General features: G+C 48.7%; 1 protein-coding gene across 4 annotated transcripts in view; it reads right to left on the minus strand.

Annotated features, from left to right (window-relative positions):
* The window catches only part of stxbp4 (syntaxin binding protein 4), a 519129-nt gene that overhangs the window by 487952 nt on the left and 4150 nt on the right, over positions 1 to 27027 (minus strand). For 2 of the 4 annotated variants that reach the window (XM_072558970.1, XM_072558967.1), the window contains exons 3-6: positions 13158 to 13231; positions 11788 to 11883; positions 10256 to 10325; positions 5692 to 5766 (exon numbers count right to left, since the gene is read on the minus strand). In XM_072558970.1, coding sequence (XP_072415071.1) covers positions 5692 to 5766; positions 10256 to 10325; positions 11788 to 11883; positions 13158 to 13231 — 315 coding nt within the window. Of the gene's footprint in view, positions 1 to 5691; positions 5767 to 10255; positions 10326 to 11787; positions 11884 to 13157; positions 13232 to 21440; positions 21556 to 24997; positions 25102 to 27027 lie in introns of those variants that run through there. The other 2 variants (XM_072558968.1, XM_072558969.1) reach the window with 2 other exon arrangements.

Raw genomic sequence — 27027 nt, forward strand, 5'->3', positions numbered from 1 at the left:
GGATGGGGAATTGGGACCACGCTGTACAGAGGGATGGGGAATTGGGACCACGCTGTACAGAGAGATGGGGAATTGGGACCACGCTGTACAGAGAGATGGGGAACTGGGACCATACTGTACAGAGAGATGGGGAATTGGGACCACGCTGTACAGAGAGATGGGGAATTGGGACCACGCTGTAGAGAGGGATGGGGAATTGGGACCATACTGTACAGAGGGATGGGGAATTGGGACCACACTGTACAGAGGGACGGGGAATTGGGACCACGCTGTACAGAGGGACGGGGAATTGGGACCACACTGTACAGAGGGACGGGGAATTGGGACCACGCTGTACAGAGGGACGGGGAATTGCGACCACGCTGTACAGAGGGATGGGGAATTGGGACCACACTGTACAGAGAGATGGGGAATTGGGACCACGCTGTACAGAGAGATGGGGAATTGGGACCACACTGTACAGAGAGATGGGGAATTAGGACCACACTGTACAGAGAGATGGGGAATTGGGACCACACTGTACAGAGAGATGGGGAATTGGGACCACACTGTACAGAGAGATGGGGAATTGGGACCACGCTGTACAGAGGGACGGGGAATTGGGACCACGCTGTACAGAGGGACGGGGAATTGGGACCACACTGTAGAGAGGGACGGGGAATTGGGACCACACTGTACAGAGGGACGGGGATTTGGGACCACGCTGTACAGAGAGACGGGGAATTGGGACCACACTGTACAGAGGGACGGGGAATTGGGACCACGCTGTACAGAGAGACGGGGAATTGGGACCACACTGTACAGAGGGACGGGGAATTGGGACCACACTGTACAGAGGGACGGGGAATTGGGACCATGCTGTACAGAGGGATGGGGAATTGGGACCACGCTGTACAGAGGGACGGGGAATTGGGACCACACTGTACAGAGGGATGGGGAATTGGGACCACGCTGTACAGAGGGACGGGGAATTGGGACCACACTGTACAGAGGGACGGGGAATTGGGACCACACTGTACAGAGGGACGGGGAATTGGGACCACACTGTACAGAGGGACGGGGAATTGGGACCACACTGTAGAGAGGGACGGGGAATTGGGACCACGCTGTACAGAGAGATGGGGAATTGGGACCACGCTGTAGAGAGGGACGGGGAATTGGGACCACGCTGTACAGAGGGACGGGGAATTGGGACCACGCTGTACAGAGAGATGGGGAATTGGGACCACGCTGTACAGAGGGACGGGGAACTGGGACCACGCTGTACAGAGATGGGGAATTGGGACCACGCTGTACAGAGGGATGGGGAATTGGGACCATGCTGTACAGAGAGATGGGGAATTGGGACCACGCTGTACAGAGGGATGGGGAATTGGGACCATGCTGTACAGAGGGACGGGGAATTGGGACTACGCTGTACAGAGGGACGGGGAATTGGGACCATGCTGTACAGAGGGATGGGGAATTGGGACCACGCTGTACAGAGGGATGGGGAATTGGGACCACGCTGTACAGAGGGACGGGGAATTGGGACCACGCTGTACAGAGGGACGGGGAATTGGGACCACGCTGTACAGAGGCAATGGGACACTGAGATCACACAGTACATGAAGATCTAGACCCCTGCAAAGGGGCCTCTCAGTCTCGGGATCGGTCAAGAGAATCCCTAGGAGTATGGTCTGTTTAAAGCAAGATTACCAGTTTATCACATTAAGGCAGCCTGGCACATATTTATGTCCAGCAACACGGAGTTTAAAAGCTTCTGTTTTCCATGGAGAAATGGCGCAATTACATTTGAAAACTACACATTATTTATATATTTTTGAAGAGATAGTACAGCCTTAATTACAGAAAAGATCAATCACATACAATAAGATGACATGATTTACAGCAGGTTAATCCAATGATATTCTCCAGGATGGGGTTCTTAATTTATATAGAGTACCATCCCATGCAAGCAGTTCAAGGTTAGTTCAAATCCAAAATCACTGTCTTATGATTCATATTATGAAAAATCCATTGTTCTCTCTTATCTCTAAATACAACCAACTTAGCAGAGCATCAGTTCAAGTTCACAGAGTCAAATCATTATTACAGCCATTTTGCTGTTATATTAAAATGAAAAGCAATTTTGTGGTTAATAAATATCTACAGATACTTGTTGTTTCTGATAACAAACTAAATTCAAATTTTAGATCCTCATACACAGGGAAGGAGGCACTGAGTTTGTGCTGTACAGAGGGAAGGGGGCACTGGGATCATTCTGTACAGAGGGAAGGGCGCACTGGGATCACACTGTACAGAGAGAAGGGCACTGGGATGACACTGTACAGAGAGAAGGGGCACTGGGATCACTGTACAGAGGGAAGGGGGCACTGGGATCGTGCTGTACAGAGGGGCTGGGCATTGGGATCACACTGTACAGAGGTAAGGGGGCACTGCGATCACACTGTACAGAGGGAAGGGGGCACTGGGATCACACTGTACAGAGGGAAGGGGGCACAGGGATCACACTGTGCAGAGGGAAGGGGGCACTGCGATTGCATTGTACAGAGGGAAGGGGGCACTGGGATCACACTGTACAGAGGGAAGGGGACACTGGGATCATGCTGTACAGAGGGAAGGGGGCACTGGGATCACACTGTACAAAGGGAAGGGGACACTGGGATCACACTGTACAGAGGGAAGGGGCACTGGGATCACACTGTACAGAGGGAAGGGGACACTGGGATCACACTGTACAGAGGGAAGGGGCACTGGGATCACACTGTACAAAGGGAAGGGGACACTGGGATCACACTGTACAGAGGGAAGGGGCACTGGGATCACACTGTATAGAGGGAAGGGGGCACTGGGATCACACAGTACAGAGGGAAGGAGATATTGGGATCACACTGTACAGAGAGAAGGGGACACTGGGATCACACTGTACAGAGAGAAGGGGACACTGGGATCACACTGTACAGAGGGAAGGGCACTGGGATCACACTGTACAGAGGGAAGGGTGCACTGGGATCACACTGTACAGAGGGAAGGGGGCTTTGGGATCACACTGTACAGAGAGAGAGAAGGGGCACTAGGATGACACTGTGCAGAGGGAAGGGGCACTGGGATTGTGCTGTACAAAGGGAAGAGGACACTGGGATCACACAGTACAGAGGAAAGGAGATATTGGGATCACACTGTACAGAGAGAAGGGGACACTGGGATCACACTGTACAGAGAGAAGGGGACACTGGGATCACACAGTACAGAGGGAAGGAGATATTGGGATCACACTGTACAGAGAGAAGGGGACACTGGGATCACACTGTACAGAGAGAAGGGGACATTGGGATCACACTGTACAGAGGGAAGGGGACACTGGGATCATGCTGCACAGAGGGAAGGGGTCACTGGGATCACGCTATACAGAGGGAAGGGGCACTGGAATCACAGTGTACAGAGGGAAGGGGACACTGGGATCGTGCTGTACAAAGAGAAGGGGGCACTGGGATCACACAGTAGAGAGGGAAGGGGACACTGGGATCATGCTGTACAGAGGGGCTGGGCACTGGGATCATACTGTACAGAGGGAAGGGGCACTGCGATCATACTGTACAGAGGGAAGGGGTCACTGGGATCACGCTATACAGAGGGAAGGGGCACTGGGATCTCGCTGTAGAGAGGGAAGGGGACACTGGAATCAAACTGTATAGAGGGAAGGCAGCTCTGGGATCACACTGTACAGAGGGAAGGGGTCATGGGATTGCGCTGTACAGAGGGAAGGGGGCACTGGGATCACATTGTACAGAGGGAAGGGGACACTGGGAACATGCTGTACAGAGGGAAGGAGGCACTGGGATCACACTGTACAGAGGGAAGGGGACACTGGGACTGTGCTGTACAGAGGGGCTGGTCACTGGGATCACACTGTACAGAGGGAAGGAGACACTGGAACCTCACTGTACAGAGGGGAAGGGGGCACTGGGATGACACTGTACAGAGGGAAGGGGGCGCTGGGATCATGTTATACAGAGAGAAGGTGGCACTGGGATCACACTGTACAGAGAGAAGGGGCACTGTGGTCACACTGTAAAGAGGGAAGGGAACAATGGGATCACACTGTACAGAGGGAAGTGGGCACTGGGATCACACTGTACAGAGAGAAAGGGGCACTGGGATCACACTGTACAGAGGGAAGCAGGCACTGGGATCGTGCTGTACAGAGAGAAGGGGGCACTGGGATCACATTCTACAGAGAGACGGGTGCACTGGGATTGCACTGTACAGAGGGAAGGGCGCACTGGGATCACACTGTACAGTGAGAAGTGGCACTGGCATCACACTGTACAGTGAGAAGTGGCACTGGCATCACACTTGTACAAAGGGAAGGGGCACTGGGATCACACAGTACAGAGGGAAGGGACACTTGGATCACACTGTACAGAGGGAAGGGGGCACTGGGATCACACAGTACAGAGGGAAGGGACACTTGGATCACACTGTACAGAGGGAAGGGACACTTGGATCACACTGTACAGAGGGAAGGGGGCACAGGGATCACACTGTACAGAGAGAAGGGACACTTGGATCACACTGTACAGAGAGAAGGGCACTGGGATTACACTGTACAGAGGGAAAGGGGGCACTGGGATCACACTGTTCAGAGAGAAGGGGCACTGGGATCACGCTGTACAGAGAGAAGGGCACTGGGATTACACTGTACAGAGGGAAAGGGGGCACTGGGATCACACTGTTCAGAGAGAAGGGGCACTGGGATCACGCTGTACAGAGAGAAGGGCACTGGGATTACACTGTACAGAGGGAAAGGGGGCACTGGGATCACACTGCACAGCGGGATGGGGCATGCCTGTTGCGTAGGATGGGAACTTTGATTACAAATTAAAACTGCTGCATTGAGAATAAATATCAAAACCCCACCATCAGATATACATGACATGGGTATGTCTCCCACACTCTTCACACAACGATCAACACTGGCTGTGAACTGGGTGATCCTCAATAACAAGAAAGAAATGAAGATTCAACCCCTTAAGATTGTTCTATCATTCAACGTGATCACAACATCTCTGCACTTCAATTTCAATTACCTGCCTTTAGGCTCAGTGCTTGCTATTCCTTCCATGTAATTAGTCATGATAAATAACTAACCGATGCCTGCTGAGCTGAGATAACTCCCTGAGTTTTGAAAAAAGCCATAGGGTCCCTTACACCCAGCTGAATGGGCGAAATTATGCTCTAAAGGGCACCCTGATTATGTTGTAGGACACTGCAGGGCTAGTCTCACCATAACACCACAGTTTAATCGGATTTAAATTGTATTACTGAGCTTAGAAGGAATGAAATAAAGACAGAAAGCAAAGCTTTAACACACTGATCAGCTTAACTGGTAAACTGATTTCTAATTAATTAATTATTAAGGTTGTGACTGGACTGGAACTAATGTGCTTTCTGCTCTCTCGCTATCGATATTTAGACCCCAGCTCAATCAGTGGAACTGATGTATTACCTCCTAACAGGATCCTTTCCCTCCTTCACTCGCAGGAAGCAAGGAGAGGCTAAATTTAACAATGACAACACATCCCACACAATGTTTACCCTGCACAACCCGAATCATACATGTCACAGATCCTTGGATTAAAACATTGCCTAACTCAGGAAGACTGGACAGAAGCTGCCCTTCATTACCTGGCTTCGTCATCCCGGGCAATCAGCAAGGACATGTGGTTGGAGGCTGAGGCCATGCGTAGGATATCGACAGCCCTGGAAAAGATCAGAACGCAGCTCACTGTGAGGAAACTCGACATGCAACCAGTCTTGGGAAGTCTATTAGAGAGCTGAGCTGAGAATAGAAAATATTGCAACAATATAGACAAGGCAGGTTTTCGAAGCTTGGCTGGTCAAGGTGGGACAAAGAATGGCATGGGGTTGAAATTCCAGGGGAATTCACTGCGAATCCCAGACCAATATTTCATAACATGTGGATGAGGGAGCTCCGTTCAGCCTATCTTAACTAGGTCATGTTGGAAAACAGTGCATCTCACACAGCATCCACTATTTCCAAATGACTTCACAAAATTAGTAATTTCTTAACTGAAGAGAACCTTCCTGACATCAGTTCAATCTTATGTTACTATATTGATTTACTTTGAAGTAACAACCTGGATTTAACTTTTCTGTTACTATTCTTTTTGAACACAATTTTTTTTCAGATGGACAGGGACACTGTTGGTATTTACTGCCAATCTCAAGCTGCCACAAGAAACTGTTGACAAACCTACTTCTCAGCTTTGTGCAGTGCTACAAGGTTCAATCTCAGTCACTTCCTTCCAAAGATGAAGAGGGTAGACTTCTCCAGCCTTATAATTCAATGCTCCTGTACTTGGGTTTGGATGGTTCTGTGCAGCTGGAAAAGCACACCAGGTCAGGCAGCATCCGAGGAGCAGGAACATCGACGTTTCAGGCCAGAGCCCTTCATCAGGAACCTCATTCCTGATGAAGGGCTCCGGCCAGAAAAGTCGATCCTCCTGCCCCTCGGATGCTGCCTGACCTGCTGTGCTTTTCCAGCAACACACTCTCAACTCTGATCTCCAGCCTCTGCAGACCTGTTTCCTTTGGATGGTTCTGCTCAGTTCCAGGTTTGTCCCCCACAGTCAAATTCTGGATTAGTGGTGCTGGAAGAGCACAGCAGTTCAGGCAGCATCCAACGAGCAGCGAAATCGACGTTTCAGGCAAAAGCCCTTCATCAGGAATAAAGGCCTGAAGCGTGGAGAGATAAGCTAGAGGAGGGTGGGGGTGGGGAGAGAGTAGCATAGAGTACAATGGGTGAGTGGGGGAGGAGATGAAGGTGATAGGTCAGGGAGGAGAGGGTGGAGTGGATAGGTGGAAAAGAAGATAGGCAGGTAGAACAAGTCAAGGAGACAGTAACTGAGCTGGAAGTTTGAAACTAGGATGAGGTGGGGGAAGGGGAAATGAGGAAACTGTTGAAGTCCACATTGATGCCCTGGGGTTGAAGTGTTCCGAGGCGGAAGATGAGGCGTTCTTCCTCCAGGCGTCTGGTGGTGAGGGAGCGGCGGTGAAGGAGGCCCAGGACCTCCATGTCCTCGGCAGAGTGGGAGGGGGAGTTGAAATGTTGGGCCACGGGGCGGTTTGGTTGATTGGTGCGGGTGTCTCGGAGATGTTCCCTAAAGCGCTCTGCTAGGAGGCGCCCAGTCTCCCCAATGTAGAGGAGACCACATCGGGAGCAACGGATACAATAAATGATATTGGTGGGTGTGCAGGTGAAACTTTGATGGATGTGGAAGGCTCCTTTAGGGCCTTGGATAGAGGTGAGGGAGGAGGTGTGGGCACAGGTTTTACAGTTCCTGCAGTGGCAGGGGAAAGTGCCAGAATGGGAGGGTGGGTCGTAGGGGGGTGTGGACCTGACCAGGTAGTCACGGAGGGAACGGTCTTTGCGGAAGGCGGAAAGGGGTGGGGAGGGAAATATATCCCTGGTGGTGGGGTCTTTTTGGAGGTGGCGGAAATGTCGGTGGATGATTTGGTTGATGCGAAGGTTTGTAGGGTGGAAGGTGAGCACCAGGGGCGTTCTGTCCTTGTTATGGTTGGAGGGGTGGGGTCTGAGAGCGGAGGTGCGGGATGTGGACAAGATGCGTTGGAGGGCATCTTTAACCACGTGGGAAGGGAAATTGCGGTCTCTAAAGAAGGAAGCCATCTGGTGTCTCCTATGGTGGAAGTGGTCCTCCTGGGAGCAGATACGGCGGAGGCGGAGAAATTAGGAATACCGGATGGCATTTTTGCAAGAGGTAGGGTGGGAAGAGGTGTAATCCAGGTAGCTATGGGAGTCAGTGGGTTTGTAAAAAATGTCAGTGTCAAGTCGGTCGTCACTAATGGAGATGGAGAGGTCCAGGAAGGGGAGCGAGGTGTCAGAGATAGTCCAGGTAAATTTAAGGTCAGGGTGGAATGTGTTGGTGAAGTTGATGAATTGCTCAACCTCTTCGCGGGAGAACGAGGTGGCGCCAATGCAGTCATCAATGTAGCGGAGGAAGAGGTGGGGAGTGGTGCCGGTGTAATTACGGAAGATCAACTGTTCTACATAGCCAACAAAGAGACAGGCATAGCTGGGGCCCATACGTGTGCCCATGGCTACGCAGGGCTTGGAGGCCCTGGTCATGGCGAATGGAGGTGTAGAGGGATTGGATATCCATGGTGAAGATAAGGCGTTAGGGGCCGGGGAAACGGAAGTCTTGGAGGAGGTGGAGGGCGTGGGTGGTGTCTCGAACGTATGTGGGGAGTTCCTGGACTAGGGGGGATAGGATAGTGTCAAGGTAGGTAGAGATGAGTTCAGTGGGGCAGGACATGGACATGGAGGTCCTGGGCCTCCTTCACCGCCGCTCCCTCACCACCAGACGCCTGGAGGAAGAACGCCTCATCTTCCGCCTCGGAACACTTCAACCCCAGGGCATCAATGTGGACTTCAACAGCTTCCTCATTTCCCCTTCCCCCACCTCATCCTAGTTTCAAACTTCCAGCTCAGCACTGTCTCCTTGACTTGTCTGGACTTGTCCTACCTGCCTATCTTCTTTTCCACCTATCCACTCCACCCTCTCCTCCTTGACCTATCACCTTCATCTCCTCCCCCACTCACCCACTGTACTCTATGCTACTCTCTCCCCACCCCCACCCTCCTCTAGCTTATCTCTCCATGCTTCAGGCTCACTGCCTTTATTCCTGATGAAGGGCTTTTGCCCGAAACGTCGATTTCGCTGCTCGTTGGTTGCTGCCTGAACTGCTGTGCTCTTCCAGCACCACTAATCCAGTATTTGGTTTTCAGCATCTGCAGTCATTGTTTTTACCCCACAGTCAAATAGCCAGCTGACACGACTGAAGATCACATAGCAATGCGATTTTAACCAAGGAGAGTGTGGTGGGAGAAAGAGCTTGGGAGAATGCCTAAGATTAGAAAGAGGAGAGACAAAGGCGAAAGGACTGATAGTGGAAGATGACGAGGGATGTAAATTCCATGGGGTGTACAGCTGAGTATACTGACCCAACCAATTCACACTGGGTATGGAGGCTCCACTTGAACCTCGCATCTTTCCCTCAACTAAATTCATCCTTGTGATCCTTCTCTCTCATCTGCTTGTCTATCTTCCTCTTAAATATTTCTATTCCATTCACTTTTAACCATTCCCTGTGGGAATGAAATTCACATTCTACCCCACTCTCGGAGTGAAAATATTCTTCCTGGATTCCCGATTGGATTTCTTGGTGGCGACCTTCCCCACAAGAGGTTTTCATTCTCTCCGTATTCACCATGAATGTTTTAGACCTCGATGTGGTCACCCCTCAGCTTTCTCTTTTTAAAACCGTCAATTGTTTCCTGTAAACCCACACATTTCAGGTCTCATCCCTGTAAATTTTCTCTGCCCTCTCTTCAGTGCCTTTAACTCCTATCTATAATATGGTGAGTGGAGCGGCACACAGCACTCTCTGAGTGACGGGGATGACATATTTTCCTTTCTTTTTGATCCTATTGCTCTCAGAATAAAGCCTGAAGCTTGATTTGATTATTTTTGTGGCTAATCTGTGGCGCAATGTTGAATGATTGGATTGTCACAGTGTTATTTTGCCCTATACCATCATGTTATTTACTCTCTCTTGCTTTCTAACCCTTCACAGAACTTCCCTTTTGTTCTTTCTCACTGCAACCTTCCTAGTGACCGATACACTTGGTGAAAACCTTCTCACTCCAGGGCCTTTTTCAGTTCTGATACTAGGTCCTCACAGAGAAAGACTAACTGTTTCTCTCTCTCTCTCTCTCTCGCTCCCCCGAGGCTGCCAAACATGCGGAATAGCAATATGCCTTTACAGCTTATTTTCAGTTTTTCAGCATCTGCAATATTTCATTTTGTTAGCAACTGAATAATTGGTTGGGCTATTTATCAGAGGTCCCTGACCCCTCACCATAATAAATTGCATTTCTATACTGCCACTGACACAGCAAAATATCCCAGGATGTCTCAAAGCAGCCTTACCAAACAAAACTTGACAATGAGCCAAGGAAAGATTAGGACAGGGGAACAAAATATTGGCTAAACAGGTCATTTTTAAGGAGCACCTTAAAGGAAAAGAGAGGAAGGTGGAGAGAGTTTAGGTAGGACATTCCAGAGTTTAAAAGCTCAGGCAACTGAAAGCAACTACCACTAACAGTAAAGAACATTGCTGGACACTGTTTAGCTCCAGTGTTGTGTACCTCTCATTGGTAACTCCCATTAGATCTTCTCCATTCACCTCCAGGATCAGGTCACCAGCCTGCAAGCGACCTGAAACAGAAGCATTCACTGAAAGTAGGATATGACTGACAAACAGTTAAGTCTATTCTACCCTGCATTTTACAGGAGTCCCAACGTCGCTCCTCTCCGGGGTTAACACAGCTCATCTGGTGAGAGGTTTGTCCCATTTTCATCTGCATCCAGAGCAAGAATGGAATTTCTGATCCCTAGGCCAATGAAATGGGATCTTCATATTAACATGGGTCTAAACCATCCTTAACTAAGATCCGGCCCCAACTCTCTCAATTCAGAAGCCATCTCTAACATGCTTGGGTTAGGATCCTTGCTCCAGTGACCACTGATGGAAGCTGCTTGTGTAGCCAGGTATGAGTTGACGAGGGGGTTTCCAACAGTTAATTCTGTTGATGTGGGTTACTCTTCATCATCAGAATCCCTTAAGTGGTGTTGTCTCTGAGGCAAAATTTGGGACAGGTCATATGGTGCCAAACCCTGAGGCTGTTTCCTGCCTCTGCTGGTGAAGAATAGGAGGGGGGAAAAGGGACTGCAGTTTTGTGTGGAAATTGGAGAGGGTGGGACTGTATACCTGAGAACAAAGAAGAGATTTGATAAAAGTATTCAAACCCATGTGGTGTTTTCATACATTTAGGTAGTGACAACTCTCCCCACTGTCAGGCGAGTTGATAATCTGAGAACACTTCAGATATAAGGTAACCAGTTTGAAAAAAAAGATGAAGGGAATTTAGTTTACAGTGAACTGTGGTCTGGAAAATGTTACCTGGCAGGGTTGTAAAGCAGATGCAATAGCAATATTCAAAAGAGAAATGGTTAAATACTTCAAAAGGAGAGATGTGCAGGACTATGGGAGTGGGACTCTATCAGACAGTTCTCTGAAAGAGACAGCACAGGAATGAAGGGCTAAATGGTCTCCTTGTTTTTGCTTTATTAATTACAGCAACTTCAGTAGATCGATCACTGACCAAAGAATACACTACACTGACAGCTTGATGGTGCCCGCATGGCCCACCAGACAGCTAAAACTAAGGCACAAAGATTCATGTAAACGAAACAGCATTATATGTTGGATTGAGTTCAATAACCGGGAGCTGGGAGCAGTGCACACACGGTTTCCAAACCAAGTGGCTCTGAAGTCTCTCCACTAGAGTACAGAAATTTGAAGAATCATGTCTTCAGATTGCCACAGGAAACATAGCTGTGGGTGTAACCCTGCATCAGTGGGTGATGACCCACAATGTCCTACGAAAGCCAATAATGCCATGCTCAAATTGTGATTTGGAGGCGCCAATGTTGGACTGGGGTGGACAAAGTTAAAATTCACACAACACCAGGTTATAGTCCAACAGGTTTCTTTGGAAGCACTAGCTTTTGGAGCGCTGCTCCTTCATCAGGTGGTTGTGGAGTATAAGATTGTAGGACACAGGTTGTTGATGAACTTGTAGCAAGTGAAATAATTAAAGGATGTGTTTGCACCTACCATCACTTGCAGCTATTCCTCTCTGCAAAATACGCTTAACGTAGATCCCGTATTCCTCACCCGTTTGTTCTTTAAACCCACCAATAATTTTAATACCTAAAACAGAGAAAGAAATATTTTTGTTCATCTGAGGTGGTCCTGCTGAAATCCTTATTCATGCATTAGATACTTTAACATTTGACAATGCTATTACTCACCTGGCCAATCTCTCACCTTTTACGCCCCGTAAACCTGAGCTCATCCAAAACCCTAATCCCTGTATCCTGATGCACACACCAGGGCTGGTTCATCCAGCACCTCATACTCTCTGACCTACACTGACACCTAACCCAACATCATTTCAGATTTTGGATTCTCTGCCTTCTGCTTGAATCCCTCCTTGGCCTCCCTCCAGCCTGTCTTATTACATTCCTGTGAAATCCCTTGGGTTATTTTATTTTGTTAAAAGTGCCATGTAATGTTGGTTACTGAAAGGTATCGAGTACAATATCTTGACTGAGCCAACGGAAGAAATGGTTGTGTATCTCACTTGGATGGAGCTCACTTAATTGGTTTAAAGTGGTGCTCATCTTTCTAATTTAAACTTAAAGCCACATGGTTATAGACTCCAAGATAGGAATAAACACTACTTTCCCTCAATAATTCACAATGCATTGCCTTTTTCAGGATGAGCACCGTAACTGAGGGAAATACCATTCCAATAACAAAATTCCTGGAATCAGTCACTATGTTGAAACCCTTTCCCTCTCCACAGTTGGGTGTTCAGCATTAACTACACTGGCATCCTCCATGATTCATTGCCTACAAGCTCAATGGTTGTGAGTTCAAGAGCCACTCCAAAGACTTCAGCATTTAAACTCAGCTGGCACTCCCAGAGCAGAACTGAGGGATTGATGGAGAATTCAGCATGGTCTTTTGGGAGAGATGTTGGACGGAGGCCCTGTCTGCTCTCCTGTAAGGATGCAAGATATTCTCATGCCTCTGATAGAGAAGAACAAGGGCATTCTCTCTCCTGCCCTGGCGAGTTTGTAATCTTCAATGAATAATATTAAAATTAGATTGTCTAATAAGTTATCTCATTATTGTTAGTGGAAGCTGGCAGTGCATAAATTGGCTTCCACATTTGCTACATTACAAATGATTTTGCACTTCAGAGGTTTTGGAGATAATTAGCTATGAAGCATTTTGGACATGGTGAAGTTGTGAAAGGCTCTATATAAATGCAAGATCTTACCTTTATTTTACTCTGGAAGTAAACATCATTGCAACATGCGATTATTGAAAGAGACAGGTTGCAGTAAACTCAGCCATACCTCAGTTGCTGGGAATCCTCAGCTGAACCTGGTACACATCAGAGAGTTTGCTCTTACCTAGCCCATTCTCACAGTCAGAGAACACAACACGATGAACAGCTCGGTTGATTCCATAGGGACCCATAATAGTCCTAAAGAAATGTAAAAATACACCACCAATTACAAATGGCTTGAACAAAACCCAAGAGCTGATCTATAAAAGGTACTCACTCTTTCACAGTGACAAGGAAAGGAACGAGTATGGTTCAGGAAACCTGGTTGGCATGAACAAGTTGGGCCAAAGGGCCTGTTTCTGTGTCGTATACCTCTATGAGTTTTTGATAAGAAGCTCAATACTGTCCAGGGCAAAGCAGTTCACTTGATGGGTACCACATCCACCACTTTCAACATTCACTCACATGACCACTGAAGCTAGAGAAAGAAGCAAATGCCAGTGATTCTATTTAAAACTGATCCTTCCACTCTCAGTGTTGAGGTGAAGACCTTCCAATGAGATTCTTTTATGTGAAGAGCAAAGGAAAGCACGGGAGGACAGCACCCCATTGCATTTTGCTTGGCATCCCAGAGCTAAGCTGTGACTAGCAGCTCAGTGATAGCAGATCTGCTGGGGGAACTGAAGATGATGGAAAAGGCAGAGAGATTTCCAATATTCTGCAGGTGTAAGAGATGCTTCTTCATTTTCCTCCTAAGCTGCCAATTTGAAGCTGACATCCTTTCTTGATCTGTTTTCTCTCACCCGAGGAATTTGAAGACTTCCCTAGTTTGGAGACAAATGATAAAGCACATGTTTACATCTCTTTGCCTAGAACAGGTCACTAGCCTGAAGCCAGAGACTACAGCTTGCCACACTGCAACAAGCACAGCTACCAGGAATCTCTCCTGTTTTTATCGCCTGCCTCTGGCACGCATTGGAAGGATTTACAAGTTGGTACCCATAGCTGGCCATTCAGCCTATCGAGTCCACACTGACCCTCCAAAGATCATCCCACCCAGACCCACCCACTCCCTTCCCCCATAACCCTGCATTTCCCATGGCCAATCCACCCTAACCTGCACATTTTTGGACTGTGGGAGGAAACCGGAGCACCCGGAGGAAACCCACACAGACACGGGGAGAATGTGCAAACTCCACACAGTCAGTCGCCTGAGGCGGGAATTGAACCCGGGTCTGCTGGCGCTGTGAGGCAGCAGTGCTAACCACTGTGCCACCGTGCCGCCCCTCACTTTGTTTGGTTAAGAAGTCCTGGGGTGGGACCTGAACCTGGTTTAGAGCCAGATGCACTACCGACTGTGCCACAAGACATTCCCTTTCTCTTTGGCAATTCCTTTAATCTCAATTCCTCTCTCAATTTCTTTAATCTCAATTCCTTTAATCTCAATTCCTCTCTCAATTCCTTTAATCTCAATTCCTTTAATCTCAATTCCTCTCTCTCAATTCCTTTAATCTCAATTCCTTTAATCTCAATTCCTCTCTCAATTCCTTTAATCATTTTAAATGGCAGAATCAGATCTCTCTAACCGCCTCTACTCAAGGGAATCCAAGCCTGGTCATGAACCTGTCCTCATGAATTAACCCTTTCATTCCCAGCATTATTGTTAAATAATGCAATTTACTGCACTGATTTCCGAAAAATCCTAAATTTAAAAACATTTGCAACTGGATCTGGGCAAAATTTATGAAAACTTGGAGTATTTAAATGAAAAGTTCTGATGTGGAAATCACAGGTGATCGAAACAGTGAGATTGAGTATGATTGTAAAAGAACACTTTGCCAGTGTTTTGTCTTGCTGTCATGGGGACAAGTTGTAGATAATTCCAAAGTAAAGGGAAAACAGTGAAAAAGTTCCACACAGTATAAAATTATGCATTGTCCTGACAAGTGCTGACGTTCAATTTCAACTAAACGTGTTCTTTTCCAAACATACTCAAGTTCTGAATTATCAACTGACTAATGGAAGAGTGAGACTGTTGGATAAACACAAAAGGTGTATAAGTAAATGGGTTCTCTGCCTTATTCAGATGTTGGAAAAGCACAACGGGTCAGGCAGCATCCGAGGAGCAGGCGAGTCATCAGGAAAGTGGAGGGCGAATGAAGGGCTTATGCCCGACATGTCAACTCCTGCTCCTCGGACGCTGCCTGACTGGTTGTGCTTTTCCAGTACCACACTTTTTGACTCTGATCTCCAGCATCTGCAGTCCTCACTTTGTCCTTTTCAGATGTTCACAGGTAGTTGGGATATCATAGCAATTACAGAAACATTTCTCAGGGATGGACAGGACTGGCAGCTTAATGTTCCAGGATACAAATGCTACAGGAAGGACAGAAAAGGAGGCAAGAGAGGAGGGGGAGTGGTGTTTTTCATAAGGGATAGCATTACAGCTGTGCTGAGGGAGGATATTCCCAGAAATACATCCAGTGAAGTCATTTGGCTGGAACTGAGAAATAAGAAAGGGATGAACACCTTATCGGGATGTATTATAGACCCCTAATAGTCAGAGGAAAATAGAGAAACAAATTTGTAAGGAGATCTCAGTTATCTGTAAGAATGGTAGGGTGGTTATGGTAGGGGATTTTAACTTTCCAAAATAGACTGGGACTACCACAGTGTTAAGGGTTTAGATGGAGAGGAATTTGTTAAGTGTGTACAAGACAATTTTCTGATTCAGTATGTGGGTGTACCTACGAGAGAAGGTACAAAACCTGACCTACTCTTGGGAATTAAGGCAGGGCAGGTGACTGAGGTGTCAGTGGGGGAGCACTTTGGAGCCAGCGACCATAATTCGATTAGTTTTAAAATAGTGATGGAAAAGGATAGACCAGATCTAAAAGTTGAAGTTCTAAATTGGAGAAAGGCCAATTTTGATGGTGTGAGGCTGGAACTTTCAAAAGCTGATTGGGTGCAGACGTTCACAGGTAAAGGTACAGCTGGAAAATGGGAAGCCTTCAAAAATGAGGTAACGAGAATCCAGAGAAAGTAAATTCCTATCAGGGTAAAAGGAAAGGTGGTAGGTATAGGGAATGCTGGATGACTGAAGAAATTGAGGGTTTGGATAAGAAAAAGGAAGCATGTGCCAGGCATAGACAGGATAGATCGAGTGAATCCTTAGAAGAGTATAAAGGCAGTAGGAGTATTCTTAAGAGGGAAATCAGGAGGGTAAAAAGGGGACATGAGATAGCTTTGGCAAATAGAATTAAGGAGAATCCAAAGGGTTTTTACAAATACATTAAGGACAAAAGGGTAACTAGGGAGAGAATAGGGCCCCTCAAAGATTCCTGAAGAAGGGCTGATGCCCGAAACGTCGATTCTCCTGTTCCTTGGATGCTGCCTGACCTGCTGCGCTTTTCCAGCAACACATTTTCAGCCCTCAAAGATCAGCAAGGCAGCCTTTGTGTGGAGCCACAGGAGATGGGGGAGATTCTAAACGAGTATTTTGCATCAGTATTTACTGTGGAAAAGGACATGGAAGACATAGAATGTAGGGAAATAGATAGTGACATCTTGAAAAATGTCCATATTACAGAGGAGGAAGTGCTGGGTGTCTTGAAACGCATAAAAGTGGATAAATCCCCAGGACCTGATCAGGTGTACCCTAGAACTCTGTGGGAAGCTAGAGAAGTGATTGCTGGGCCTCTTGCTGAGATATTTGTATCATCGATAGTCACAGGTGAGGTGCCAGAAGACTGGAGGTTGGCTAATATGGTGCTACTGTTTAAGAAGGGTGGTAAGGACAAGCCAGGGAACTATAGACCAGTGAGCCTGACCTCGGTGGTGGGCAAGTTGTTGGAAGGAATCCTGAGGAACAGGATGTACATGTAATTGGAAAGGCAAGGACTGATTAGGGACAGTCAACATGGTTTTGTGCGTGGGAAATCATGTCTCACAAACTTGATTACGTTTTTTGAAGAAGTAACAAAGATGATTGATGAGGGCAGAGCAGTAGATGTGATCTATATGAACTTCAGTAAGGCATTCAACAAGGTTCCCCATGGGAGACTGATTAGCAAGGTTAGATCACAGGGAATACAGGGAGAACTAACCATTTGGATACAGAACTGGCTCAAAGGTAGAAGACAGAGGGTGGTGGTGGAGGGTTGTTTTTCAGACTGGAGGCCTGTGACCAGTGGATCGGTGCTGGGTCCTCTACTTTTCATAATTTATATACATCGTTTGGAAGTGAGCATAAGAGTTATAGTTAGTAGGTTTGCAGATGACACCAATATTGGAGGTGTAGTGGACAGCAAAGAAGGTTGCCTCAGATTACAACAGGATCTTGATCAGATGGGCCAATGGGCTGAGAAGTGGCAGATGGAGTTTAATTTAGATAAATGCGAGGTGCTGCATTTTGGGAAAGCGAATCTAAGCAGGACTTGTACACTTAATGATAAGGTTCTAGAGAGTGCTGCTGAGCAAAGAGACCTTGGAGTGCAGGTTCATAGCTCCTTGAAAATGGAGTCGCAGGTAGATAGGATAGTGAAGAAGGTTCTGGATTAGTGGTGCTGGAAGAGCACAGCAGTTCAGGCAGCATCCAAGGAGCTTCGAAATCGACATTTCAGGCAAAAGCCCTTCATCAGGAAGGTGTTTGGTATGCTTTCCTTTATTGGTCAGAGTATTGAGTACAGGAGTTGGGAGGTCATGTTGCGGCTGTACAGGACATTGGTTAGGGGCCACTGTTGGAATATTGTAAGCAATTCTGGTCTCCTTCCTATCGGAAGGACATTGTGAAATTTGAAAGGGTTTAGAAAAGATTTACAAGGATGTTGCCAGGGTTGGAGGATTTGAGCTATAGGGAGAGGCTGAACAGGCTGGGGCTGTTTTCCCCGGAGCGTCGGAGGCTGAGGGGTGACCTTATAGAGGTTTACAAAATCATGAGGGGCACGGATAGGATAAATAGATAAAGTCTTTTCCCTGGGGTCGGGGAGTCCAGAACTAGAGGGCATAGGTTTAGGGTGAGAGGGGAAAGATTTAAAAGAGATCAAAGGGGCAAAGTTTTCATGCAGAGGGTGGTATGTGTAAGGAATGGGCTGCCAGAGGAAGTGGTGGAGACTGGTACAATTACAGCGTAGGCATCTGGATGGGTATATGAATAAGAAGGGTTTGGAGGGATATGGGCCGGGTGCTGGCAGGTGAAACGAGCTCTGGTCGGCATGAACGAGTTGTATCAAAGGGTCTGTTTCTGTGCCATCCATCTCTATGACTCTAGTGTAATCGTGTTAGTTATTACATGAGAATGGCTTTCTTGTAAACCCCTAACCCTCATTTTATTAAACCTTACAGATTTTATTGCATGTGCAATTTTATCTGTGTAAAGCAAAGTTGCCAAAAGCTGTCCATTGCCATTCGTAGAGCTGAATGTTCTTCCCTAAGCCTATAAACTGACTAACTAACTCAGAGGATGGGGGTTGGATAGGGTTAGACTAGGCCTCCAGCTGCTGACATCCCCTCAGTGTCCCAGAGTGTGTCAGCATCTGCCCAGCCCCCACCTCACACTGAGGGGAACTCTGAGAATGCAGATTGGAGTTGAAATGACACAAGCATCCCGGGTTGCAGTTGGAAAATTCCAGCAATAACTTCAAAAATCTGAGTCAAAACCAAAGGAACAACCGTTGCAGCTTTCTTTGCACAGGTTGGTGAACACTTTAGCTTTCTATTCCCCATCCCACCCAAACAAAAGCACTTCTCCAGTGGTCTGGAGGGTAACTGAGCCTTCGGCCTCTCTTTAGTTAAACTTGCTGCCTTCCTAGCCCTTCACGCAGAGACTGAGAGAACGACACAGAGGCAGACACACTGAGACAGAGCGAGAGAGACAGAGAGACAGAGAGGCAGACACACTGAGAGAGACAGAGACAGAGAGACAGACACACTAAGAGAGACAGAGACAGAGACAGAGAGACAGACACACTGAGACAGAGAGATAGAGAGACAGAGAGGCAGACACATTGAGACAGGGGGAGACAGAGACAGAGAGGCAGACACACTGAGACAGAGAGAGAGAGAGAGAGAGAGAGAGACAGAGAGGCACATTGAGACAGAGAGAGAGATGGATAGAGAGGCAGACACACTGAAACAGAGAGAGAGAGAGATAGTGAGTCAGAGACACTGAGACAGAGAGAGAAAGAGACAGACACAGAGGCAGACACACTGAGACAGAGAGAGAGACACACACACACAATGAGACAGAGAGAGAGAGACAGAGGCAGACACACTGAGACAGAGAGAGAGGGACAGACAGAGACGCAGACACACTGAGACAGAGACAGAGAGAGAGACGGACAGAGGGGCAGACACACTGAGACAGAGAGAGAGAGATACTGAGTCAGACACACTGAAACATACAGAGAGTGAGTGAGAGAGACAAACACACAGATCAGAGAGATAGAGAAACAATGAGACACTTACAGAGAGAGAGAGTGAGTCAGACACAGTGACAGAGGAAGAGAGACAGTGAATCAGACACAGTAACATAGAGAGAGAGAGACAGTGAGACAGACACACTGAGGCAGAGAAAGAGAGACAGTGAGGCAAACACAGTTACAGAGAGAGACAGTGAGACAGACAGACAGACAGACAGAGAGAGACAGAGAAAGAGAGAGTCAGACACCGTTACAGAGAGACAGTGAGACAGCCACAGTTACAGAGAGAGAGAGAGAGAGAGAGAGAGACAGTGAGACAGACACACTCAGAAAGAGAGAGAGAGAGAGAGAGAGAGAGAGAAAGAGAATCAGACAGTTACAGAGAGACAGTGAGACAGACATACTCAGAGGGTCAGACACAGTTACAGAGAGACAGCCACTGTTACAAAGAGAGAGCGAGAGAGAGACAGTGAGACAGACATACTCAGAAAGAAAGAGGGAGACAGAGAGACAGTGAGACAGACACATATAGAGAGAGAGGGTCAGAGGTAGACATGCTTAAAGAGAAACAAAGAGAGAGAAAAACACAGTGAAAGAAAGACAGAAAGATAGAAATTTACAGAGACATGGAAAGCCAAAAACCAGAGACATTTATAAAGTAAGAAATGGAAAGACAGATAGACAACGTGTACACAGAGACAGAGAAAAAACGTACACACAGAGACAGAAAAACAACATAGAGACAGATAGACAACATACACACAGAGACAGAGAAACAACGTGCCCACAGAGACAGAGAAACAACATACGGAGACAGATAGACAACATACACACAGAAACAGAGAGACAACGTACACACAGAAACAGAGAGACAACATACAGAGACAGATAGACAACATACACACAGAGACAGAGAGACAACGTACACACAGAAACAGAGAGACAACGTACACACAGAAACAGAGAGACAACATACAGAGACAGATAGACAACATACACACAGAGACAGAGAGACAACGTACACACAGAAACAGAGAGACAACGTACACACAGAAACAGAGAGACAACATACAGAGACAGATAGACAACATACACACAGAGACAGAGAGACAACGTACACACAGAAACAGAGAGACAACATACAGAGACAGATAGACAACATACACACAGAGACAGAGAGACAACGTACACACAGAAACAGAGAGACAACGTACACACAGAAACAGAGAGACAACGTACAGAGACAGATAGACAACATACACACAGAGACAGAGAGACAACGTACACACAGAAACAGAGAGACAACATACAGAGACAGATAGACAACATACACACAGAGACAGAGAGACAACGTACACACAGAAACAGAGAGACAACATACAGAGACAGATAGACAACATACACACAGAGACAGAGACAACGTACACACAGAAACAGAGAGACAACATACAGAGACAGATAGACAACATACACACAGAGACAGAGAGACAACGTACACACAAAAACAGAGAGACAACATACAGAGACAGATAGACAACATACACACAGAGACAGAGAGACAACATACACACAGAGACAGAGAAAGACAAAAAGACAAACAAACTTAGAGGGAGAGAGACTGAAATAGAGAGAGAAAGACAAAGTTACAGACAGAAAGAGGAGACTTACAGACAGATAGGGTAACGCATGCACAATTACACTGCCAGAGAGAAAGGCAGACAGACACTTAACAGAAAAAGAGAGTGAGGAGCACACTTACAGAGAGACAGACAGACACACATATACAGAAACTGATGCTCCCTGGCATGCTGTGTTCTTCCAGCCTCCTACCCGTCCACACGTATAGAGAAAGTCAGTCACACACATACTGAGAGAGAAATGCACACTGAGAGGGAGTGATAGTGTCAGACAAGCCCGGACAGAGACAGACAGGGAGACAGGCAGACTCGCACACACACACACACACACACACACACGGAAATACCGACCAGTATAAAAGAGACAAGCCGTCGAAGTGCTCGGGCTCCGTTTCCTGGGACATTAAGGACATGATGGAGTGCTCGCTAAGAGAGACGCGGCTGGAGATTGCAAATCCTGGTGATTGCCAGCGTTCCCCGATAGTGGGGACAGCACCGGGGGGGGGGGGGGGGGAGGAGGAGGACAGCAGGAGAGGAAGCGGCGATAAGGTGATCACAAGCTGGGAACTCGGCTACAGACGGACAGGGAGGCGATCAGTCACTGGGCACTGAGTTTGCTGCTTAGTCTCTCTCCCCAACAAACCCAGAGCCCCCACTCTCTGAGGGACACAGGGAGGGGGCTCTCTCTCTCCCCAGAGCCCCCACTCTCTGAGGGACACAGGGAGGGGGCTCTCTCTCTCCCCAGAGCCCCCACTCTCTGAGGGACACAGGGAGGGGGCTGCTCTCTCCCCCCAGAGCCCCCACTCTCTGAGGGACACAGGGAGGGGGCTCTCTCTCTCCCCAGAGCCCCCACTCTCTGAGGGACACAGGGAGGGGGCTCTCTCTCTCCCCAGAGCCCCCACTCTCTGAGGGACACAGGGAGGGGGCTGCTCTCTCCCCCCAGAGCCCCCACTCTCTGAGGGACACAGGGAGGGGGCTCTCTCTCTCCCCAGAGCCCCCACTCTCTGAGGGACACAGGGAGGGGGCTCTCTCTCTCCCCAGAGCCCCCACTCTCTGAGGGACACAGGGAGGGGGCTGCTCTCTCCCCCCAGAGCCCCCACTCTCTGAGGGACACAGGGAGGGGGCTGCTCTCTCCCCCCAGAGCCCCCACTCTCTGAGGGACACAGGGAGGGGGCTGCTCTCTCCCCAACAAACCCAGAGCCCCCACTCTCTGAGGGACACAGGGAGGGGGCTGCTCTCTCCCCCCAGAGCCCCCACTCTCTGAGGGACACAGGGAGGGGGCTCTCTCTCTCCCCAGAGCCCCCACTCTCTGAGGGACACAGGGAGGGGGCTCTCTCTCTCCCCAGAGCCCCCACTCTCTGAGGGACACAGGGAGGGGGCTGCTCTCTCCCCCCAGAGCCCCCACTCTCTGAGGGACACAGGGAGGGGGCTCTCTCTCTCCCCAGAGCCCCCACTCTCTGAGGGACACAGGGAGGGGGCTCTCTCTCCCCCCAGAGCCCCCACTCTCTGAGGGACACGGGGAGGGGGCTGCTCTCTCCCCCCAGAGCCCCCACTCTCTGAGGGACACAGGGAGGGGGCTGCTCTCTCCCCAACAAACCCAGAGCCCCCACTCTCTGAGGGACACAGGGAGGGGGCTGCTCTCTCCCCCCAGAGCCCCCACTCTCTGAGGGACACAGGGAGGGGGCTCTCTCTCTCCCCAGAGCCCCCACTCTCTGAGGGACACAGGGAGGGGGCTCTCTCTCTCCCCAGAGCCCCCACTCTCTGAGGGACACAGGGAGGGGGCTGCTCTCTCCCCCCAGAGCCCCCACTCTCTGAGGGACACAGGGAGGGGGCTGCTCTCTCCCCCCAGAGCCCCCACTCTCTGAGGGACACAGGGAGGGGGCTCTCTCTCTCCCCAGAGCCCCCACTCTCTGAGGGACACAGGGAGGGGCCTGCTCTCTCCCCCCAGAGCCCCCACTCTCTGAGGGACACAGAGAGGGGGCTCTCTCTCTCCCCAGAGCCCCCACTCTCTGAGGGACACAGGGAGGGGGCTCTCTCTCTCCCCAGAGCCCCCACTCTCTGAGGGACACAGGGAGGGGGCTGCTCTCTCCCCCCAGAGCCCCCACTCTCTGAGGGACACAGGGAGGGGGCTGCTCTCTCCCCCCAGAGCTCCCATTCTCTGAGGGACACAGGGAGGAGGCTGCTCTCTCTCTCTCTCCCCCCAGAGCCCCCACTCTCTGAGGGACACAGGGAGGGGGCTGCTCTCTCCCCCCAGAGCCCCCACTCTCTGAGGGACACAGAGAGGGGGCTGCTCTCCCCCCCCCAGAGCCCCCACTCTCTGAGGGACACAGGGAAGGGGCTCTCTCTCCCCCCAGAGCCCCCACTCTCTGAGGGACACAGGGAGGGGGCTGCTCTCTCCCCCCAGAGCCCCCACTCTCTGAGGGACACAGGGAGGGGGCTGCTCTCTCCCCCCAGAGACCCCACTCTCTGAGGGACACAGGGAGGGGGCTGCTCTCTCCACCCAGAGCCCCCACTCTCTGAGGGACACAGGGAGGGGGCTGCTCTCTCCCCCCAGAGCCCCCACTCTCTGAGGGACACAGGGAGGGGGCTGCTCTCTCCCCCCAGAGCCCCCACTCTCTGAGGGACACAGGGAGGGGGCTGCTCTCTCCCCCCAGAGCCCCCACTCTCTGAGGGACACAGGGAGGGGGCTGCTCTCTCCCCTCAGAGCTCCCATTCTCTGAGGGACAAGGGAGGAGGCTGCTCTCTCTCTCTCTCCCCCCAGAGCCCCCACTCTCTGAGGGACACAGGGAGAGGGCTCTCTCTCCCCCAGAGCTCCCATTCTCTGAGGGACACAGGGAGGAGGCTGCTCTCTCTCTCTCTCTCCCCCCAGAGCCCCCACTCTCTGAGGGACACAGAGAGGGGGCTCTCTTTCCCCCCAGAGCCCCCACTCTCTGAGGGACACAGGGAGGGGGCTGCTCTCTCCCCCCCGAGCCCCCACTCTCTGAGGGACACAGGGAGGGGGCTGCTCTCTCCCCCCCCCGAGCCCCCACTCTCTGAGGGACACAGAGAGGGGGCTGCTCTCTCCCCCCAGAGCCCCCACTCTCTGAGGGACACAGGGAGGGGGCTGCTCTCTCCCCCCAGAGCCCCCACTCTCTGAGGGACACAGGGAGGGGGCTGCTCTCTCCCCCCAGAGCCCCCACTCTCTGAGGTACGTTGGGTGAAACGGAAGACCCTGAGGCGACTGGTCAAGGTTGGTGAGGGAATGCTGAAAAGATGTTTCCCTTCGTGGGAGAGGCTAGCCCAAGGGGTGACAGCTTCAGACTAAGGGGTAACCAATTTCGGATGGAGATGAGGAGAATATATTTTATCAAAGAGTGGAATTCTCTTCCCCAGACAGCTGGTCTTTTTATATATTTTAAGACTGATGAAAGCGGATACTTGACTGACACAAAGAGCAAGACCCTTCACTCTCTGGGGAGAAAGTGAGGACTGCAGATGCTGGAGATCGGAATCAAGAGTGTGATGCTGGAAAAGCACAGCAGGTCAGGCAGCATCTCAGGAGCAGGAGAATCAACGTTTCGGGCAAGAGCCCTTCATCAGGAAACATCCTCGGATGCTGCCTGACCTGCTGTGCTTTTCCAGCATCACACTCTTGATTCCGATCTCCAGAATCTGCAGTCCTCACTTTCTCCCCAGAGAGTGAAGGGTCTCGTGGAAAACAAGAGAATGGCGACCAGCTGTGTATTGTTGTATTGTGGAACACACTCAAGGGGCCAAATGGCCTACTCCTGTGTGTATATTCATATGAAGAATACAATTATGTACACTGACACTTGAAGATCTCAAAGAGACAGATCCACATTTCTCACAGATACAGAAAGTCACAGAGAGACAAACAGACAGACAGATAGACACATACACGCCCCTACCAGTATAACAGGGACAGGCCATCGAAGTGCTCAGGCTCTGCTTCCTGGGACTGTGGCAGTAAAGACATGACGGACTGCCTGCTGAGATACAGATGCTGCCAGACCTGCTGAATGTTTTCTGTATTTATCTGTTCGAATAATGTTGGTTGAGGGATAAGTTCAAATGCTAAATATTGGCCTGGGGTCAGATCATGCTGCTTTTATTAGGCTCTGTACCTGAAATTTGAAAGGATTTGAAACTGTTTCATATTTAATAATTTGCCAAATCCTTTCCATGAACTCTATATGACTCCAATTGCTGAATCTAATACTTTTCCAGACCCCAGTCTGTCAGTGTAAAGTGAAGGTAATCTCTCATTTGGGTCCTACATAATAAGGGAGTTTCAGCTCACATCAATGTGGATTAGAAAATAACAATGTGATTTCCACATGGAGCACACACTGGGAAGGCTGTGTGGCTCTGTACACACTCCTGCCGCCCCACCGTACATAGTGAGGGCTTACAATTGTATACAAGCACAGAACGGCACATCCTGAAGTGCTCCCCAGCTGATACACTGTGTTTGAGGTGCAATCACTGTTCTGTAAGCAAACAACACATTCTGTGAGAGAACACATTTCAGTCCAGTCTGACACTCTGTGGACAGGGTGTCACTCTGTAACAGCACTTGTACATTTCAAAGTCGTCTGTATTTATTTGTACTGAATGAACATATTCAGGAGCTGGTGTTCTTCAGGAAAGATAAGGTGAAAATTACATCATAAGATTTGTTTCGAACAGGAGTCTTGTCTCCCTGTATAAACTCGCAGTGAAATCCTCACTATGATTCTAATGACTCGATAACCATCCCTCTTCCTAATGGGAACTCCCTTCAGTCCTTATTGAAAATATGCTTTTGTTTCCTGTGCCTCAATTGCTGCTCTCTGCTTCCAAAAGTCTACCATCACTTTCACCGAACTAAGGGTGCCCCTGTTGTTTAACTTTAAATATCTTTAAATGATCTGAAGTGTCACAACCCGCAGAAGCAAGTGCTTGTGTTCAAATTCCCCATATCCCGTGAAAACCTTAAACACCCCGAACAAGACTCAACTCTCCCCCCACGCGCATCACTGCACTCTGTGAACCCAGGGAAGAAATATCTTATATGAAGCTGCACAGCTTTGGCCTTCCAGTGAAAGCACTGAAATGAAAGAACAATCAAAAATATAAGATGCAGAGGGGAAACAGCAGACATTAAAGAAGAGAGATTTTACACTCCAAAGGCAGGTGGCCTGAAGCAAACATGTCAAGGCTGAACCAGGACAGTAAGACCAATAAAGTACTCTGGAAAGAGAATAACATATAAGTCACACACATCTGCACACACGATAGTTGTCTTCTTTTACACATTCTTTTAATCGATTGAAACCTACATCCCCATTCTATGTGATTAAAGACTTAATGGCAATCCAGGTTTGTTCAATACATTGCATCAGTTGTATGACATTTTGATCTTTTGCTATAAATTCTGTGTCCTATGATCCTACTTCATTAGCTACCTCAAGAAGGAGCAGCACTCTGAAAGCTTGTACTTCCAAATAAACCTGTTGGACTATAACCTAATGTTGTGTGGTTTTTAACTCTACATATTTAGTCAGCTTTGTTAAAAATCACACAACACCAGGTTATAGTCCAACAGGTTTAATTGGAAGCACTAGCTTTCGGAGCACTGCTCCTTCATCAGGTGATTGTGGAGTACACGATTGTAAGACACAGAATTTATAGCAAAAGTTTACAGTGTGATGTAACTGAAATTCTACATTGAAAAATACCTTGATTGTTGAGTCTTTCATCTGTTAGAATGATCATGTTAGTTTCACTTCTTTCATATGTAAATCGCAAAACATTTTTTAAAAATTACATTCTCAAGTGAACTTTAACACTGTAAACTTTTGCTATAAATTCTGTGTCTTACAATCGTGTACTCCACAATCACCTGATGAAGGAGCGTCACTCCGAAAGCTAGTGCTTTCAATTAAACTTGTTGGAC

The sequence above is a fragment of the Chiloscyllium punctatum genome, chromosome 39, assembly GCF_047496795.1.
Source record: "Chiloscyllium punctatum isolate Juve2018m chromosome 39, sChiPun1.3, whole genome shotgun sequence".
Lineage (NCBI taxonomy): Eukaryota > Metazoa > Chordata > Chondrichthyes > Orectolobiformes > Hemiscylliidae > Chiloscyllium > Chiloscyllium punctatum.